The 19,911-nt window shown below is 37.0% G+C and overlaps 1 protein-coding gene across 1 annotated transcript; it reads left to right on the plus strand.

Moving 5' to 3' along the window:
- Nucleotides 1-3,153: 3,153 nt before the first annotated feature.
- On the plus strand, nucleotides 3,154-19,077 carry TFAM (transcription factor A, mitochondrial). The gene is made up of 7 exons (XM_032312748.1): nucleotides 3,154-3,687; nucleotides 4,205-4,323; nucleotides 5,721-5,791; nucleotides 6,200-6,349; nucleotides 9,688-9,783; nucleotides 15,296-15,352; nucleotides 15,851-19,077. Exons 1-7 carry the CDS (start codon nucleotides 3,587-3,589, stop codon nucleotides 15,995-15,997), a joined length of 741 nt encoding a protein of 246 aa, XP_032168639.1. The 5' UTR covers nucleotides 3,154-3,586; the 3' UTR covers nucleotides 15,998-19,077.
- Nucleotides 19,078-19,911: the final 834 nt, after the last annotated feature.

The raw sequence follows: 19,911 nt of genomic DNA on the forward strand, positions 1-19,911 counted from the left end.
CTGTCTCAATAAGCAGGTGAAGGGATGAAATTTGTCTTTTAGAAAGAATGAGTTGGTGACTGGGCACAATATGGTTAGGAGGGAAATAAGATGAAAGTAGGAAAACTGTAAGAGTTTGGGAAAAGATGTCAGAGCCTGAACCAGTGACATACAGGAGCGAGCTAGTATTGGTCTGGAGAGCCAGTTGTGTGTGTGTGTGTGTGTGTGTGTGTGTGTGTGTGTGTGTGTGTGTTTATATATATCCAAATGTATATATATAGCTCTTCCCAACTCTAGGTGTGGTGACATCACAGTAGTTGGAAATGAGCCGCTGTAGGAGAATTTATACCACAGATCTCAGCAAACACTACAAACTAGGGCTTTCTCTTTGGAGAGCTGATTTGCCAACATATTACTAGCCAAACAAAAGCAACAGCAATTTGGAGAAAGAATACTTACTAGAGAGGTTAATGAGGTAAAATCAGCAATACTTACCATTAGCTGATTGATGGGGGAGAAGTATTGTTACCAGCTAGACCCCAAGACCCGACCTTTACTGCTTGCCTGCCTGTACCTAGAAGCCTTTTCCCACCTTTTTCCTTTCAGCTTATCCCATAACTCAGGCAAAAGACCCTAGGGGCATAGCATCCTCAGAAGGATAATAAAACTACCCCTTAAGTGATAACATCTACCTGGGTAGCGATCCAGACTACCTAGACCAATCTGAGATTAACCCTAACTCACACCTACAGAGATGGACCATGGAGTGACCTGTGGAATGACTGACCTCATTATAATAGTAAAATCTCCACCCAAGGAGGAACACAAGCCTCATTTGAGCCTCATTTATATTACAATGTTAAGGCATGTTTTATTAAGCTGCATGTGTGACCTTACGCCCAGTCCTACCTACAATGACAAGGCTTCCCTATCTAAATATTCATCCTAACGCAAATAAAAGGAACCCATTCAGCCTTGCTCAGAGAGTCAGGTCTTTGAAGTTTATTCCCCATGATGTCTTTATTTGCTGCGAATAAAGTTTACTTTGTGTGACAACTCCACCTGTATAGTAGTCTCTGTGACTTACCAAAAAGCAAACTCGCAGTAGCTCAATTACAGTGTCAGTGGGAAAGATTATAAAATGATTTATCAAATTATTAGTTTGGATAATTCAAATGGGATACAGGTGCCTCTGACCAGGACAAGGAGTTCAAAATGGAAAAAATAGTGAATTCTCTTCAGGGAAAATTGAAGTATCTGTGAGACATGATGGTAAAGATGTCCACAAGACAGTGGTTATATAGATTTGGAACTAAAATGAGGTCTGTATTCAAAATAAAGTATGGGAATCATGAGGATATAACTGATAGTTGAAGTCACGGGGGTAGATAAAACATTTAAAACAAAACAAAGTAACAGAGCCCTGGGAAAGGCTGTGGCAAGACTTCACATTTCATAAAGTAAATATAAATGAAATCATATGCCTTTTTGTTTAAAGCAATTTCAGTAAGTAGGTAGGATTATTTTTATAAATGCTGCATTCAGAATAAAATTACACTGCATGTAAAGGAATGTAAAGGAATATTGGTATCTGATGAAAACAAATATAGATCAGATTTGTAAAAACTGTATAGGAAGATTTATCAAAATGACACTTTAATATTTAAGATTTTATTTATTCATTTTAGAGAGAGACAGCATGAGTGGGAGAGGCAGAGAGAGAGAGAGAGGATCTCAAGCAGACTCCATGCTAAGCATGGAGCCCGTTACGCAACTCAATAGATCCCTGGAATCTGAGAACATGACCCGAGCTGAAAACAAGAGTCAGAGGCTTAACCACCCAGGCACCCCTCAAATGACACGTTAAAACAAAAAGATTTTTTAAATATCCAAAAGAAGTTTAACTTTTATCAAACATCTGAAAGAACAAAAATATTCTAGAAAGTACAGAGAAAAATTGAGAATTCAGCTAAAATGTAATTATAAGGAAATGTATGCTATACTTACTCTATCTTGGCAATGTATTTTAATTATTTATTTCTTTGCTTCTCTCATTAGACTTTACTGAGAGTGAAGGAACGTCGTGTCTTTTACCCACATTTGGGGCCTTGTACATAGTTATATAATCAGAAAAAAACCCGTTTCTTTCATGACAAGATGAGAAGTTTGAACAGATGACCTGGGAAGGTCTTTTCAACCCTGACAGTCTATGAATAGATGATAGAAATAGATAGATAGAAAAATATAGATAGAAAAAGTAATAGTTGCTTACTTACCACTTAAAAGAAGTAGGCTTAGTTCTTTGTAACACTAAAGGGCCAATGTTTCAAAGCTACAGAAAGGCAGTTGACTCTCAGCTTAATTACAGTGGTATGAATTTTTCAATTATTCAATTAAGAATTAACAATTATAGCTACCCAACAGAGGTTTCAGGACGTGGCTATCTTGGAAATAATTAGAAATGTAAAAGCTGATCCTTAGATACTTTCAGTTTAGGTCTTCCCAATCTTTTTCATGCCATTGTCTGCACAGAAAATGGTTGTACAGCATATCAACCAATATCTCAAAGAATATTTGCCAAATGCTCTCAGGACTTGGGGAAAACTAATCTAGTCCAACATCCTCATCTGCAGTGGGGGAAACTGAATCTTAGGGGATGCAACATTTCCGGATCGAGACTTTAACATGAACGCTGGGACTAGGTAGTGCCTCTGCACAACTAATTAGCCAAAGTCCCCTTCCTAGAAATTAAGCAGGATTGGATGTCAGGCTCGAAGACCAGGTCTGGGATAGCTGCAGTGGAGGAGAGGACCGTCTAGATCAGTACTGCTTTAAATGTGGTCCCATGATCACTGGCATCAGAACTTTTTAAACCGTGAGGAACTTGTTGAAAACAGAGATTCACCGGCCTCACACAGACATACTTAATTAGGCAATGCGGCAAGGCAGGACATCTGCATTTTTAGGTTTGAAAACACTCCCTACCTTCCACTCCCCCACCCCCGCCCCCGCAGTATTTTTGGGCTCTAGAGCTCCAGCTCCGGCTAGAACTGAGCGGCTCCGCTCCTCGCCCAGCACACGCCAGCTTCACCTCGGAGCAGCGGATGCCGCACAGTTATCCCGCGTCCTCGTAGTAAACTTGTTTGTTACGTACTAGCCCTTCCGGTCGTCACAGCCAGACGCCAGCCAGCACTGCCCAAGCCAGCTGAGACCACCGCAGTGCCTCCACCAGCCTCCTGGCCCCGCGGAGTAAAAGACTGCGGAGGGGGGCGGGGGCCGGGGGCAGAGGTGGCTCAGCTGCGCCCCCTTAAGGCCAGGACCCTCCGCAGGCAAGCCGGGCTGCGGTTTCCTTTCTCCGCCCCCGAGCTCCTCCTACTTTGCGGCCCCGCCCACCGGGAAGCCACTACAGCGCCTGCGTCAATTCTGCCTTGCCCCGCCCCCTACTACCAACCGGATGCTAGAGGATTTCCCATGGTGCCTCGCGAGTGGCGGGCATGAGAGTAAACTGCGGAAGGTCGCCAGCGGGTTCTAGTCATTGTTGGAGTTGTTCTCTTGTGCCGCAGGGCTTCGACGAGATTGGCGCCCAGTCGCTTACTTGGCGGGTGCAATGGCGCTTTTCCGATGCGTGTGGAGCGTGCTGAGTGCCCTGGGAAAGTCCGGATCGGACCTCTGCGCGGGCTGTGGAAGTCGACTGCGCTCTCCTTTCAGGTGGGACCGCTCACCTGCTCTCTCGGGAGGTGGCACGGCCCAGGACGCTCTGGGGTTGGAGTGTGTACTTTTTGTCCCTTCTAGGAGGTGCGGGCCACTATGGCCCTCTGATTCAGACCTCGTCTTTGCCTAGGTGGCTTTGAGACCAGGCCTAGACGCCAGTAGTCTTTCCGGCCACCCTCCACCTTTCCTTTTCCCGCCCCACCGCACTGTCCACTCTTGTAGCACCGGTTCCGAGCTCTCTGCGAAGTCGCGCCACGAGCCTCCCGCCATCAGTATGGGAGTTAGGGAGGCGGCGGCCAGGACCTTTCCTCCACTTTGCTCTTCCCAGGAGGCATAGGTAGAGTTTTGAGACTTCAGTTTTGCAGGTTTTCCTTCCGGTTAGGACAGGGTTTTAAATGTCACTAACATGGTGTCATCTGTGGCATCTTGAGGACCTCTCATTTGGTATCTCTGTCATATACAAATGAATATTGTCACTTAAATACTTTATATTGGTTATTTTCTTTATACGTAGTTTTGCGTATGTACCGAGATGTTTTTCATCCACCGCGAATAGTTACCCAAAGAAGCCTCTGACTTCATATGTTCGGTTTTCTAAAGAACAGCTTCCCATATTTAAAGCTCAGAACCCAGGTAAGGACTTTTGGAGCATTTATTCTTTTCTGAAGTAGTAAAGAGGACTAAACGGTTAAACTTCAAACTTGATTTGCATTTTCAAAGCATCCATTGACTGTGCGAACATAACCATTATATTTAGTGGTCTGTAAAATAGGAAGTATGACATATTTTTTACCAAGTCGAAATGCTTTAAAAATAAGTTAATGAAAAGTATTATTTTCCTTTCCTACAGTATATGTATTTTCTGATGCATAGTTGATGTGCAGTGTTACTAGTTTCAGGTGTACAAGGTAGTGATTCTAGTGATTCCTATCCGTAACTCTGGGTTATGCCATGCTCACTGCAGGTGTAGCTATCAGCAGTCACCAGACAGTGCTGTTAGGATATCATTGACTTTATCCTCCTGACTTACTAATTTAATGAAAGGTATTTTAAAAATAGCAGCGTGTGGAGTGGAAAGCATCCAAGGAAGAGGATGAAAAAGCTGAATTTGGGTGATAAAGTTGCCATTGGCCTGGAGCATCATTGATAAATCATCTTATCTTTTACTTAGCTCCTACTTCAGGGAAGTTGCAATGAAATAATAACTTACTTGGATTTGTTCTATAAACTGTAAAGCTCTATACAAATTACTGCTAATTTCAGGAGCTTTTTCACTGGAAATTGGTTGAATTCCTGAAAAAAGAGATTTCCAGGTAGGATATTTGTTGACTCCCTAGAAAGGCTATGGACCTTCATTTGGGGTTATAGTGGCATAAATGTAATAACTAAATAACAATTAACTTTGTTTACGATATCTAAAGCCCTTTCAGAGGGCACTTGTGAAAACCAAATGAGCTTTGATGAATTACATTATAAAGAATTGGTTTAAGAAACATGTTTCAGAAGTACTCACATCTTTTAAAATATGGTAGTTCAAACTAAGTGGGAAATGGGGAATGATGAATTGATTTTGGAAGAGTTTGCTTGAGTATAGTACTTCTGTAATTAAAATACAATTGATGTTACATGAATCAAGACTATATTTTATGTTCAGTCAGGTTTTATGAACTTAATAATTCCTGAAAGACTGGGGAAAAAGTTTTGTCTGAAAAATGAGGTAAAAAGCTTGAAGAAGTTGATTACCCAACTTCTTAAGCTAATAATTTCTGAGGACTATTTGGGGATATGTTATATACTTCTTAACTTTTAGTTAATAGATTTTTAACAGTGTTGAATGAAATAATGAAATTCTGTATCAAATTTAAATTAGCTGATTAAAGAAAACCTACATCATTGTATTCAGTGTTGTGTGGTATAGAGATATCTGTAATAAAACTTAGAGCTGATGGATTATGCTTTCCTAGAAGTCTTTAGAAATGAATCCTGAGACATAAAATTGTGACTTTTTTTCATTTTATTCCAATCTATAGATGCAAAAAATTCAGAACTAATTAGAAAAATCGCCCAACTATGGAGGGAACTTCCTGATTCAGAGAAAAAAGTAAGCATATTTGTTTTTCACTATTGCTGGCCAGTTATTCTGCAGTTAAAAACAGTAGTCATGTCATTTAAGTACCAAAAAATGTATTTAATACCCATTATCTATAAAGGAACTTCATACATTCTCATTCACATAAACGATTAGAATATGAACGTACGGCAGTGGTCATGAAGGGTTGGCAGCAATCTGAAGTTGAAGACTAATTGTTAGACTCTCACCTTGGTTAGCATGTATATGAAAAATACAGGTTTTTAATCCATATGCATGTGATTCCAAAGCACATTTTTCACTTGGTAGTTCAGTCTGTCTTTATCTGAAGTCATGCAGTTGTCTTTCCCTGCAGGTATGTTATGTTTAATTTACCAGGGGTAAATTTATTGACTTCTTATCTGTGTTTTTTATTTATAGATATATGAAGATGCTTACAGGGCAGACTGGCAGGCATACAAAGAAGAGATAAGCAGAATTCAAGAACAGTTAACTCCAAGTCAGATTGTATCTTTGGAAAAAGAAATCCAGCAAAAACGTTTAAAAAAGAAAGCATTAATAAAAAAAAGAGTGAGTATCAATGAAATATTCTTTTCCTTTGGCAAAGGACTGAAATTTATGTAACTATGAATTTAGGGAGTTTTTTTAAATTTTTATATGTGTGGCTAAATGATGGAATGTCATCAGGGGTACCCCATTTAGGAAATAATGAGATTGCTCTATTCTGCCACTTGTACCACTTGGCACTGAGTGAGTAACCCTTGTTACTACTTTTGGATGTATCTCTATTTAAGATACATAGTTAGGACTAGCATGAAAGCTGTAGGAACAGAGTTATGAAACTGCCAAATCAGGAATAACAAGGATCTTTGCTTCTGGGTCTTATCTAGAATAACCTGCTGATTTGACTTGTTTTATAAGTAATGGTGAGTTTGATGCTAAATGTTGCTGAATAGACTGAATCTATTAACACGTCAGGAAGAAGTGACTTATTGTATCTAGTCAAGTAAGAAGTGTCCATAGGATGAAATTCGGTTTTTCCTTATTAAAAACCCCACATGGTTCAAAGTTTGTAGTTCCCAGCTTAAGGTTATTAATTCACTTAAATTCTGTTGCTTGAAAGACTACATTTTTCTATAGAACCAATGTTAGGTATGAGGTAGTCAGCTTGCTGGTCCAGTACACAGACTATAGAAAATGGTCACCAGAGCTAAAACTATTTCTTTGGAAAAGTAAATTTGAGACTTTGATGTGAGATACCAGTATTTCTCTCCCTGGACCTAATGTTAAGCCCTCCTAGCACCAGTGTTGAGGACTCATCCATTTTAAAGTCAGTAATCCACATAGTAATCTAGTTTTCTGATCCAGTTAGTAAAAGGAAACTGGAAAAGATAATAAGAGAAATACGGTGTCTGCTTAAGGATAGTATTGGAAGTGTGATTACCAAAGTTTATTCTCCCTCTTTTATTCTCCCCTCTTCTTTAATGCAGCCATCCAGTGTTAAGAGTGGAGAGGACCAGAAATGAGGATTGGGCAGTGATAGAGGATTTCCCTTTCATACATTTCTTTTGTTCCTTACTCTTTCTCCTCCTGTTTCCAATATTTTTTTTTAAAGATTTTATTTTTTCGAGAGAGCGCGCATGCACGTGAGCATGAGCAAGGGAGGGGGCAGAAGGAGAGGTAGAAGCAGACTTCTGGCTGAGCCGGGAGCCCAACATAGGGTTTGATTCCAGGACCCTGAGATCACGACCTGAGCTGAAGGCAGACTCTTAACTGACTGAGCCACCCAGGCGCCCCTTGTATTCCCATTACACGTTTGCTACACCTGTTGTAAGTTGTCCCATAGACCTTGGTTATTTGGTTCAGTTGTTTTTTCAGTCTTGGTTCTCTTTGCTTTTGGATTTTTGAGGATTCTGTTAATATGTCCTTTAGTTCAGAGATTCTTTAGCTGTGTCCAGTCTAATAAGTCTATCAAAGACATTCTTTGTTTCTATTATAGCATTTTTGATACCTTTTTTTTTTTTTTGGTTCATCTTTGGGATTTCCATCTCTTTTTAATTGCTAGTCTGGTCTTGCATGCAGTCTAGAGTCGTCAGCATATTGTTGTTTTAAATTCCTGGTCTGATAATTTTAACATTCCCCCATATCTGGTTCTGATGCTTACTTTGTCTCTTCAAATTATGGTTTTTTTGCCTTTTAGTATGCCTTGGAAGTTTTTTCTTGATAGATGGACATGAGGTGCTGGGTGGAAGGAACTGCTGTAAATAGGCCTTAGTAATATGATAGGTGTGGGGGCAAGAGAAGCATTCTGTAGTCCTAGGATTCGGTCCTTATCTTTCAGTGAGCCTGTGCCACTGGTCTGTGAACTTCAGAAGAGTTTCTCAGTTGACTCCTGCACACACTGCCTCCCCCTTAGGTGTGGTACAGGATGGCTAGAGTGTGTAGGAGTTGGGTATTTCCCTTCACTTAGGTCAGTTAGGTTCTCGGTTAACTGTTAAGGCCTGAGGCACGCCTTCATAATTGAGTACTCAGGCATTTCAAAATAATTTCTTTTCCTCTCCCCTTTTCTCCTCATAGAAGCAGGAGGGCATTTTTTTTCTGGTATGTATTGTGGAAATCTGGTCTAGCTCCTAGAGGTAGGTCTCACAATACTGTGAGAACTCTCAGTATTGTGTATTGGGTCCCCCTGTAGTTTTTAAGCTCTAAGAGTTGTCCACAGAAAGCATCCAGCAATTCATTTATTACAGTAGAGGTTTTCCTACCCCAGCACTGGTTCCAGCAGGGTTTGCCTCGACTCTCCCTGTATTCCCTTGTATGTCTCCAGTCGGGGGGTATCAGTTTGCCCTGTTTCTTCCTCTCTTGGATCCAAGGAAGGTTGTAGATTTTTCAGTCTGTTCAGCTTTATACTTACTGTTAGTAAGTGATGACTTCTAAGCTCCTGGCATGTAGAACCAGAAACTTGAGGCCTGAAGGTTTTTTTCTCTCAGGCTTCATTTTCACTCCCTGTTGGAATTTTTCTTTCTGTTGAAGATTCCCAGTGCTAACTAGTAGAGATCGGGTGAGAAGTGTGGGGATCAGGAAGTTACAAGTAGAGCACCTGGGAGAGCAATCTCTAGCAGTAGCTCTAGAAACAAAAGGGGGAAGTAGTTAAGTTATGAGGTGCTTGGAGTCTACAGTAGTTTTATGATTGAGAAGTTCAGGGAGAAGATAATAAATCACAGGGGTCCTACTTTTACTTATGAATGAAAATTGGGTTATTGACTTTAACCAAATTACCATTAAAAGCCATACACTTTTATAAATTACAAGTACTACTGTCCAAATTCAGAAACTAAGTAGGATAATGCAGTACCTCTTATTCTCTGAAACTCAGAAACTAAATTGATTTAAACAGCAAGGAACATGTGTATTCTTTTCCATCTCCTGCTTCCCCTGCTCTTTGTTACCCAATTAAAAGAATTGAATTTAACACATTGTTGAGGTTTAAAAGTTGAGAGATATCAGAGAAGGAAATGAGATTGTTAAACAGATAGTCTAGGGTTCATGAGTTGTGGTGGATCCACGTAGTGACTAGGAGATGATAGTGTCCTGCAAAGATGAAGCTGAGATTGTTTTAACCTTTAAAAAAGATTTTGTGCATATGTGCTCAGTTATTCAGTTTTTGGAGACTATGGGAATCATATGTAAAGGAAATATTTGTGTGTGGAAAATAAATCATAAAATCTATTATGATTTTGAAAACTTAGTGCAGTTGTCATCTCCAGAATGAATAATCATTTTGTATGAGAATTATAACATTGACTCACAGGAACTTTCCACAGTGCATAGTAGTGAATAAAGTTTCTGTAGGTAAAGTTAAGTCTCACACAAATTAAAACTGTATCTAATTCTTCATTTTTGTTACTCAGGAGTTAACAATGCTTGGAAAACCGAAAAGACCTCGCTCAGCTTATAACATTTTTATAGCTGAAAGGTTCCAGGAAACTAAGGATGGTACATCACAGGTAAAACAGAAAACAGCATTTGTTTTTTAAATTTTTATTTATTTTAATTTTAAAATATTTAGACAGAAAGTTGTAGAGGTGCCATGTTAGGAGGTAAAGAAAAATAAATTATTTTAAATAAGTATACAAATAAGATCCTCTTTCTTATATCTCTTTTAGAAGAAAACCCTTTTTCTTACCACATAAAATTAATTTGAGTACTTAGTGGCTAATAATGTATATTCAATTTTTTTTATTTAAAAAAATAACATTTTCAAATTCATAGGTATTTCAAAGTTCTGGAGACTTCTTATCTGGCAATTCTTTTTATATTTTTATTGTTAGGTTTATTATTATTATTTTTTAAAGATTTTATTTATTTATTTGACAGAGATCACAAGTAGGCAGAGAGGCAGGTAGAGAGAGAGAGAGAGGGAGAGGAGGAAGCAGCAGGCTCCCTGTTGAGGGACCCTAGGACCCTGGGATCATGACCCGAGCCAAAGCAGAGGCTGTAACCCACTGAGCCACCCAGGCACCCCTTATCTGGCAATTCTTAGCTGTTTTGTAATCACTGGGAAAGAATGAGAGTAGAATTACAATGTTTTGTATTGGGATTTGAGTATAACCTATTGCTTCATGTTATATTCTTTAATAACAGTTATGTCTGTGGGAATGTATCATACATATGAATATCATCATATGAATGTGTCAAAGAAAGAAGGTTATCATTCCTGCTATGGTTTATTCTTTCCTTTATTTCCTTCTTAGAAGCTCCAAATGGGGAATTATATTTTTCCTTTTATAATAGGATATGGTAAGAAAGGCGTACAGATCCCTCACTGTTGTCAATCTGGAGATGAAGGTTTTTTGCCATTCTGCCACATTTTGGGTTATTTGGATCTGTAGTTCATTTCAGAAATCTCTTTAATGTATGATTAAATAATGTATATGTGACATAGTCTTCCCTGGCTGTATACTTTTCACTGATTTACTCATTGGGATTTTTTTTTATTTTATGTTCTTAAAGATTTATTTATTTTAGAGAGAGTGCAAGAGCTGGAGCGCAAGGAGAGGGACGAAGGGAGAGAGAGAGAGACAAGCAGACTCCCTGCTGAGTGGGGAGCCTGATGCGGGGCTTGATCCCAGGATCCTTAGATCATGACCTGAGCCCAGAGCAAGAGCCAGATGCTTAACCAGCTGAACCACCCAGGTGCCCCACTCCTTGGGATTTAAAAATTCCGTTTCTATGTCTTTATGTTACTAAAATGCATATCCGTTTATTTTTTTTTAGTTGAAATTTGCTCAGTTAGTAACTTACTTTGGATTTTATCAGTATAAGAAAATTGTATGCTATATGAGAATCCTCCTAAATCAGTGGTTCTCAACTCAGACTGTGTCTTGGAATCACCTAGAAAGCTTAATGGCTGAGGGACCCTATCCTGGGAAATTAAAATTAATGCAACTGTCATTTTTAATCATTTAAAAAATACTGGTGGGACGCCTGGTGGCACAGTTGGTTAAGCGGCTGCCTTTGGCTCAGGTCATGATCCCAGCATCCTGGGATCGAGTCCCACATCGGGCTCCATCCCAGCATCCTGGGATCGAGTCCCACATCGGGCTCCTTGCTCAGCGGGGAGCCTGCTTCTCTCTCTGTCTCTGCCTGCCACTCTGCGTGTGCTCATTCTCGCACTCTCTCTCTCTCTCTGACAAATAAATAAATTTTTAAAAATATTAAAAAAAAATAAAAAATAAAAAATACTGGTTATACAACATCCTCATAGTTAAAAGAATAAAAATAAGACTTTGTTATGAAAGGTACCAGGTTTCACAGCCTTGTCATACTGCTTACTCCAGAAGCAGATACTTTCAACTGTTAGCTGACTCTTGTGATATTTACTGCTTATCTCTAAATAATACCTTATATTATTAATTCTTGATTTATTTCAATTTTAAGCCTTATCTTTTAAGCCCACTATATAAGACTAACATTTAATATTATCTTATCCCGCTGTTCTTGTTTCCACTCACCTGCGTCCCAGTATAGTTATCAGAATTTTTGTTAGTTCAGTATTGAGTATGTTATTATGATAATGTAAACCTAGTCATAGCTGAGTTGTGCCATTTGCTATGATTATTTTTCCTTTCTTACAAAACTCACTTCCACTGAAGTTCATTTTATTTTGTGTTTTTGTTTCCTTAGCTTATTATATACTATCAGTAATTTAGTCTTAAACTCTTAAATACATTCACTGGCTTTCAGTGCATTTAAGATACATAAGCTGTTCTGTCAGTTTCAGGGTGGTGCCTCTGATTTGTTCCAATTTAATTGTGGCCTTTTATGGTTAGTGCACAGTTGACATTCAGCTTTTGTGGTGCTTTTGCTTCTTCTGTTGTCTTTCTTGGTTTACTGATTCTGTTACAGCATCTCCCCAGTGAGAGTATGTGGAAGATCAACTTTTTGAGTTTTTGCATGTCTGAAAATATCCTATCCTTACGTTGTTTGATAGTTTGGGCATAGAATTCTAGGATGGGGTCATGTTCTTTCAAAATTTTAAAAATAGTGCTTCTTTCTCTTGCAGCTGCTTCGAATTTATTTATTTACTTATTTTTAAAGATTTTATTTGAGAGAGAGAGAGAGACTATGAGGGGGTGAGGTCTGATGGAGAAGCAGACTCCCTGCTGAGCAGGGAACCTGATGTGGTACTCAATCTGGAGATTCCAGGATTGTGAGCTGAGCCAAAGGCAGACACTTTAACCAGCTGAGCCACCCAGGTGCCCCTTGTAGCCTCTTGTTAATGTTTTTGAGAACTATAAGCCATTTTGATTATTAGTTCTTTGAATGTGATCTGCTTTCTTTTTTCTTCCTTTGCCCCCCTTTTTTCCTCTGTTCTCTCTAAGAGAAAGAGTCTTCTGAGCTGGTCCTTTCATTTTCTTTTCTGTATTGTTTTCTCTTAGCCTTTTTTGCCTTTCTTTCTGGGATATTGTATACATTTTTACTTAATCTTCACTGGCCCCAACTATACCTGGGGTAAATACACCCTTTAGAGAGGGTAAATCCTAGAATCTGCCCATGGTGGGGATTTAATCTCCTTTTCAAGAGAATTTCAGTCAGTCTCCTGTTTTAAACCCAACATTCACCTCTATTTTCTACCTATCTGATGCTGCCAATTCCTGAGCTACCTGGGAATTCTGCACTATAAACCAGTTTGCTTTTTTGGCTTTCCTAGTGCCAACTTGGGAATCTGCCTTGTTGGTTAGGTAAGTCACTATTTCTCCACCTGCTTTTCAGCTTCTAAAATTTTGTGATAGTGCCCTCACCTGTTGTTTTTGTCCACATGGGTTTATGGCATAAGAAATATTTATTTTACCTTAAAAAAAATCAACAGTAGAAGTTTTTTGCTCACAGTCTGGAGGCTGGGAAGTCCAAGACCAGGACAGCGTCATGGTTGCCTACTGGTGAGGTCCCTCTTGGTTCATATCATCTCACTGTTCATATCATCTCATGGTGGGGGGGGCTTTGTTTAATGGGTTTTAGGAGGGAGCAGAATTCAATATCTTTATATCTTTTTAGTTTTCTTTAATGAATGGTGAAAGCTCAGATTATTTAGACATGCAACTTTATAAATTATTTTTGAACTCAGTGAATACAAAACTTTATGGATTAAATATAAGCTTTAAAAAACTTAAAGAATTGAGAGCATTAAAGCAATTCCTTGCAAAGCTAAGAGAGCAGTTGTTTAGTGAGTAACTGTCCCTGAATATATTAGATGTGTTTATAAAGATAAGTTTTAAGATGTTCGAAGTATAATGGTTATATAGTCTCAGATACTATCTGGTACCTCCATTTTTGTTGATAGGAAAGAATTTAGAGTTTGAAATGGTAAAGCTCATTTTTCTCATTCTGTTTTTCCTTAAAGTCACTGATAATTTCCTCTTAGCTTTAAACAGATACTTTTTAGACCATTTCCCTCTCTCCTTCACATTTGCTTTCTCCTACCCCTGTGTGTCTCTCCCTGCCCCTCATTCTCCTCCCACCCATTTATTCCCATTTAGTCTCTCCTTTGTGGGAGCAACAGCACAAGCTGTATGCGGTGTGCAGACTGTCCTCTCTGCCTCTCTCCAGTCATGGGTTCCCTGAATCCTTTTAATTTTATAAATGAAGAACCATGCCTAAGGGAGGTAATAATGACTTTTTCCAAGTCATATAATTAAGTTCAGCTAAGTAGAATTAAGGACTAGTGTTAAATTGTTCCCATGACTACAACTAAATACTTTGGCACAAATTTTAGAATAAAACATTAAGATACAGGGAAGAAATAAAGACACTTAGTCTTTGAAGTTAGTCTATCATAGGGAATATAGATTTATACTTGAATTATTAGTATTGGTGAATCAAAAAGGATACATCCACATAGCAAAGAAAACCATTAACAAAGTGAAAAGGCAACCTACTGAATGCGAGATAAATACTTGAAAATCATACATCTGGGTGCCTGGGTGGCTCAGTGCGGTAAGGCTCTGCCTTTAGCTCAGGTCATGATCTCAGGGTCCTGGGATCAAGAACTGCTTTGGGCTCTCTGCTCAGCAGGGAGCCTGCTTCCCCCTCTCTCTCTGCCTGCCTCTCTGCCTACTTGTGATTTCTCTCTGTCAAATAAATAAATAAAATCTTTATTTAAAAAAAAATCATATATCTGATAAGGGGCTAATATCTAGAATATATAAAGGACACATACAACCCAATAGCAAAGAACAGAAAAAAAATCTGATTAAAAAATAGGGAGGGGGGCACCTATTGGGCATTATTTACAATAATCAAGACGTGGAAGCAATCCAACTGTCTATCAATGGATGAATGGATAAAGAAACTTTTATTTATCAATGACTATTCAGCCATCAAAAAAAATGACATCTTGATATTTGCAACAGTATGGATGGCCTTTGAGAGCATTATTCTAAGTGAAATAAGAAATAGACAAATACTGTGTGATCTCTTATATGTGGAATCTTGGAAACAACCAAGTTCATAGGTACAGAGAATGGATTTGTGCTTGTCAGAGGTTAGGGTTGGGGCCCAAAATGGGGTGAGAATGGTCAAAGGGTACAAACTTATTTTTAAATATAAATAAGTCTTAAGGATGTAATGTGCAACAGGGTGACTGTAGTTAATATTTTAAAGTTGCCTGGAATGGATCTTAAAAGTTCTCATCACAAAACTTTTGTCTGCATTTTTGTGACATGTTAACTAGACTTATGGTGGTGATCATTTCACAGTACATACAAATAATGAATCAAGTTTACTCCTGAAACTAATAAAATGTTACATGTTCATTATATCTTAATGAAAAGATAAATATTTTCATCCTATTCACTTTTTGTATGTTTTAACAGTGTAGTAGTTTTTATTTGGAAAGAAAGGTAGGAGTTGAGACTTTGCCTGTGATTCTTGACATCTGAAATTTTATTGTTGAAATGAATAATAAAAAATCTTTAACCACTGCAGTGTATCTGGTACTTAAACATACATATTTTACAGGTAAAGCTGAAGACTATAAATGAAAACTGGAAGAATCTGTCTAGTTCTCAAAAGCAAGTAAGTAGTATGGTTTTAGTTTCAAGTGTCTAGTTAAAATATCTGTGAGAAAATATATTAGGGCAAGGCTTGATTCATGTGAAAACAACTTTGTATCACTAATAGCACAGTTAAAGTATTTTAAAATTATTTTTATATCCTTAGATAGAAACAGTTTGGTTTTTTTCTTTTGGTAGTTTTTAACTGCAAATAAAACTGATATTTAAAACAATGTCACTCATAACTCCGAGTGCTCACTCTATCCAGGGATAATCACTCCTGGCCTCTGTTTCTTTTCCATATCCCAAGCCCTAAAATTATACCAGCTTTATTAATTCTTACAAAAATCTTAATTTCTGGCCCTTTTCTCATCTTTTATCTCAAAAAACTTTCCTTCTGCTGTCCCTTTTACACATGTAGAACAGTAAGGTGATTTCTAGAATATATGGAGTTTTCCAGAAATTAATTGTAAAAGACTCTTCTAAAGAAATCATTTTAACACTTAACACTTTTTCTCAGGTATATATTCAGCTTGCTAATGATGATAAAATTCGTTATTATAATGAAATGAAATCTTGGGAAGAACAGATGATGGAAGTTGGACGAAAAGATCTTCTACGTCGCACAGTAAAGCACCAACGAAAAGTTGACCCTGAGGAGTATTGAAATAGAAGATTGAGTTATGTTCATAATGGATAGACACAGGAAACCAATTAGGTCTCAATACCTGAAGCTATTGAAAATTAGAAAGGATAAAGTTGGTGAACATTTTATATTTAATTCCTTTTTTCTTTAGCCCATGGACTTTTCTGCCAGTTCAATACATTTTGTATTAGTATCTTGCTTTGGAAAACCCAAAGAGATAAAAAGTTCATGCGAAATTTATTTTGTGTTAAGGAACTACTGAGGATCCAAATAATCTATGAAATGCAGCAGTGAATCATTTTATCATTTTACCTTTGATAAAGGTAAATCAGACTGTGAAGTTTTTTTATACTTGATGACTGGAAGGAGTATTTTTGTTTCCTTATATATATATGGAGTCAGGAGTTTCATATTCAAAAGTGTCCAAATTGTAGAAGTCATAGTGTCCTCTGATATAATTGTACATTTTAGAAAAGCGCCCATAATTCATCTAAGTAAATTCCACTTCCTAGGTATAATTCACATATTCAGAGTTGATGGTTGTACATACAAGGAATTGCTGATTTCAATTGCAGTTTTTTATAAAAAGGATGGAGAGATTTATAAACCTTTCCTCATTGCCTTTTTCCCAGAGTAAAAACAAAGAAATTATGTACCAAATCTATGCATATTGTTTTATACTGCATAGAATAAAGATTTTAAATGTTTCCTAATTATATGTTTTAAGGTGAAACATTCATTTTGCAGATTTTGTTTTCTTTTTTAAGTAGAGGTATGTATTCTGAATTATTTTCTTTTTCTCATGTGAGTATATTTATCCATAAAGTAGATAACTTGTATGGTATAAGTTTTAAAATGAGTGATCTAAAAAAAAAGTCTCCAAACTCTTTAGGCTTGGGATTTAAAAGTTTTGCACAACATATATAAACCCATATATAAGACACAGGCAGCTCTGGCCTGTAAGCCAAATCCAGCCTAGTGGCTGCTTTTCATAGTCTGTGGGACTAAGAATTGTGTTTACAATTTTAATTCATTAAGAAGGAAGTTTCAAGACACAGGAAAATTAATATGAGATTCTGTGTCCATAAAGTTTTATTGGAACACAGTTATACTTTTACTCTTATACTCTTGTATAAGTTATACTTACACTCTTTTACTCATGGTTTATGGTTGCTTTTGGGTAACAGTGACAGTTGAGTAAATGTTTCAGAGACTAAAGCCTAAAGTCTAAAATATTTACTATCAAACCCCTTACAAAGAAAGTTTGTCAGCCTATAGAGTGGTATGACTGGTGTTCCAATGTATAAATGTGTTGGGATAGTTCTTTAAAACTCTTTCAAAGGTTTTTGTTTTAGAATCTTTGTCACCATTTACTTTAAGAGAAAAGAAGTCAGACCACTGAAAAAGCTAAGCAAACTTACTCCGCAGTGTTAGCCAGGAAAATTATCTTTAGTTTCACATTATGTTGCAGTATAATAAAAAGGTCTACATAGTGTGGAATGAGATTCTTTTGAAGTATTTGCTATGGGTTAGTAAAATGAACTTCAGGAACTTTCCAGTTAGCACATTACCACAAAATCTTTATCAGCTTTTAGCATTTGTTTATCCTTTAAGAGAGTTAAGCAAAGGTTTTCAAATCCATACCACATTTTTGATCAAAATAATTCATCTGTCATCATCAGTTCACAGGAACAGGATAACTCAAAATTTATATGTGCTTTATATTATGCTAGCTGTTGAGAAATGGCAGTTTCTAAATTTCTAGAAAACTTAGAAGATTTTTGTTGTTTCTGGATAGAAAAATCAGTAAAAAGTCACAAAAAGATGACTTAGGTACACTGAGCTTGACAAAGTTAGGGACTGAAGACAAAAATACACAACTTAAGAGGAAGAATAAGATTTAAATGTATAAAGGTGGGTGTTTTCAAACAACTTTGTGCTGTGGTTAGGAATACGGGACAGTCTGCCATTAGTTAGATACACCATGAAAAAAAATACACCATGGTTCTGAGGCTAGAGTATTTTGGGGAAGAAGGGAACTGCACTGTTACCAGTCTGTTTGGGTTTCCAGGAGAATTAAGTGCTCACTCCCTGTGGTATCTAGAATGTTACTCCTTATGTACCTTCTTCAGGAGAATGGCGAAAGTCATCAGTCAAATAATTTTTTGTGTCCTGTGCTTCAGATGAGCCCAGGGAGCATATAGGTGTCAATGCTGGTAGTAAATATTGTAGAATGGGTGAGATGGAGAAATGAGTTTTGTAAATACCTGGCAAAAGTACAAAACACGTCTTTGCAGTTACCTTCTGAGCTCTTAGCATTTTACCTATGGATACTATTTTACACTGAGCACATTCAAATCAAATCTTCCCAAATATATTGGGAGGTTCAGTATTCACTAGGTTCTCAAGTATTTACACCCTCATACAGGAAAAGGAAGTATAAAACAGTGGAAGGAGCTAGAGCAGAACTAAATTATGATAATACCAAATTGTATTGGATTTGCTTTGTTTCTAAAACAATGTTATTGTTAATACTTTAAATATTAGAATAATCTGATTCGACACCTTTCTTAAACTTCAATACATGCTGAAGACTGGCATGCCATATGTCAAATGTCATCTAGATTATACACAAAGTTTCTATTATAAAGAATAAGAATTTAACATCAGTAACCAGTGGCCACTCCTGTAGAGCCTTGGTTTTTAGATGTTTAAGTTGTTCCAACAGAGTAAGTGCTGTAGGAAGTACAGAAGAATGCTAGAGAGAAAGATGCTCAAGAAATGAAATAGGGTTTATACTGTTCGTCATAAGCGATTTGTCATAAAGAGATTTTTGTACTATTGTTTAGAGGAGTATCAATATTAGGTTTTTGAAGTACTTTGATGACAGAATAGAGGTCTGTGTGATTATTTTACTTTCTGATGTTTACTTAAAGAATATTGTGTGCCCATTCAGCCTTTTATGATCATGTAATTTTGCTGTTGTTTTTGGCTAATCCTTTTTTGGAAATACCACTTTAAAAATAAGGCGTATGTTTTTATAGTTGCTCTGAATGTGTGTATTTAAATTTGTGAATTAAAAGGGTATTACTATAAGTGGATTTAAAGTAACTAGAAAGTTTTATTGATTTTTCTGACATTTGCCGTACCTAAAACAATCACCACCAGGTTGTGCCGAAACAGTAGGAAGTTTTTATATAGTTAACTGGGGATATCCATTATTTCTCTTAATTTTATCTACATTCACTTTAAGAATATTCTCTTCCTTTCTTTACTGTCCCCAGCTCCTTTCCCTTCTTTTCTTCATAGCACCAACCTCTTACAGACAATTTTGAAAATGTTATTAAGCACAGACTGTGTTTTAAAATTTTAAAGCAGTAAAGAATATTTTTAAAATTGAGTCTTTGGAAAGAATAAGAAAATGAACATATTTACTACTTTGAATTTATAAAACAGCATAATAATACAAAGCTGCTTTCATCAGTCTCACATTGTTCACAAAGTACTTTTGGTAATTGATTAAATCACTGATAATATTTAATAGCAAATACATAAAAAAGAAAACCATTTTCTAATACACTTTAAAATATTTTTTAAAAATTTACTGACTAAAGAACTAAATATTTAAAATTGACCCTAAACAAGAATTTTAAATAAGCTAAACATTTTTTTCACTTTAACATCATTTGAAACACCCTTATATAAAATGGTTTCTGATTAACTTAGGTGATGTGCAACAAAATATTGGAATTTATTCTTTTTTGCTTGTATTGACTGAATTTAGAATTTATCCAGTTTCATTTCTCTTTCCCCACAAATCTTGTTTAAAATATGGGAAAAAAAAGCATCTGATCCGAGTACTAACCTGTCCCAACCCAGCTGAGCTTCCAATATCAGGTGATATCGGGCGTGTTCAGGGTGGTATGGCTGTAGAC

The sequence above is a fragment of the Mustela erminea genome, chromosome 14 (genome assembly GCF_009829155.1).
Source record: "Mustela erminea isolate mMusErm1 chromosome 14, mMusErm1.Pri, whole genome shotgun sequence".
Taxonomy (NCBI): domain Eukaryota; kingdom Metazoa; phylum Chordata; class Mammalia; order Carnivora; family Mustelidae; genus Mustela; species Mustela erminea.

Excerpts from the sequence above, each read along its gene's own strand:
- TFAM (XM_032312748.1), top strand. The coding sequence starts at position 3,587 with ATGGCGCTTTTCCGATGCGTGTGGAGCGTGCTGAGTGCCCTGGGAAAG. Across the intron at positions 3,688-4,204 it reads CGACTGCGCTCTCCTTTCAG|TTTTGCGTATGTACCGAGAT; the intron begins GTGGGACCGCTC and ends CTTTATACGTAG. Across the intron at positions 15,353-15,850 it reads TGTCTAGTTCTCAAAAGCAA|GTATATATTCAGCTTGCTAA; the intron begins GTAAGTAGTATG and ends ACTTTTTCTCAG.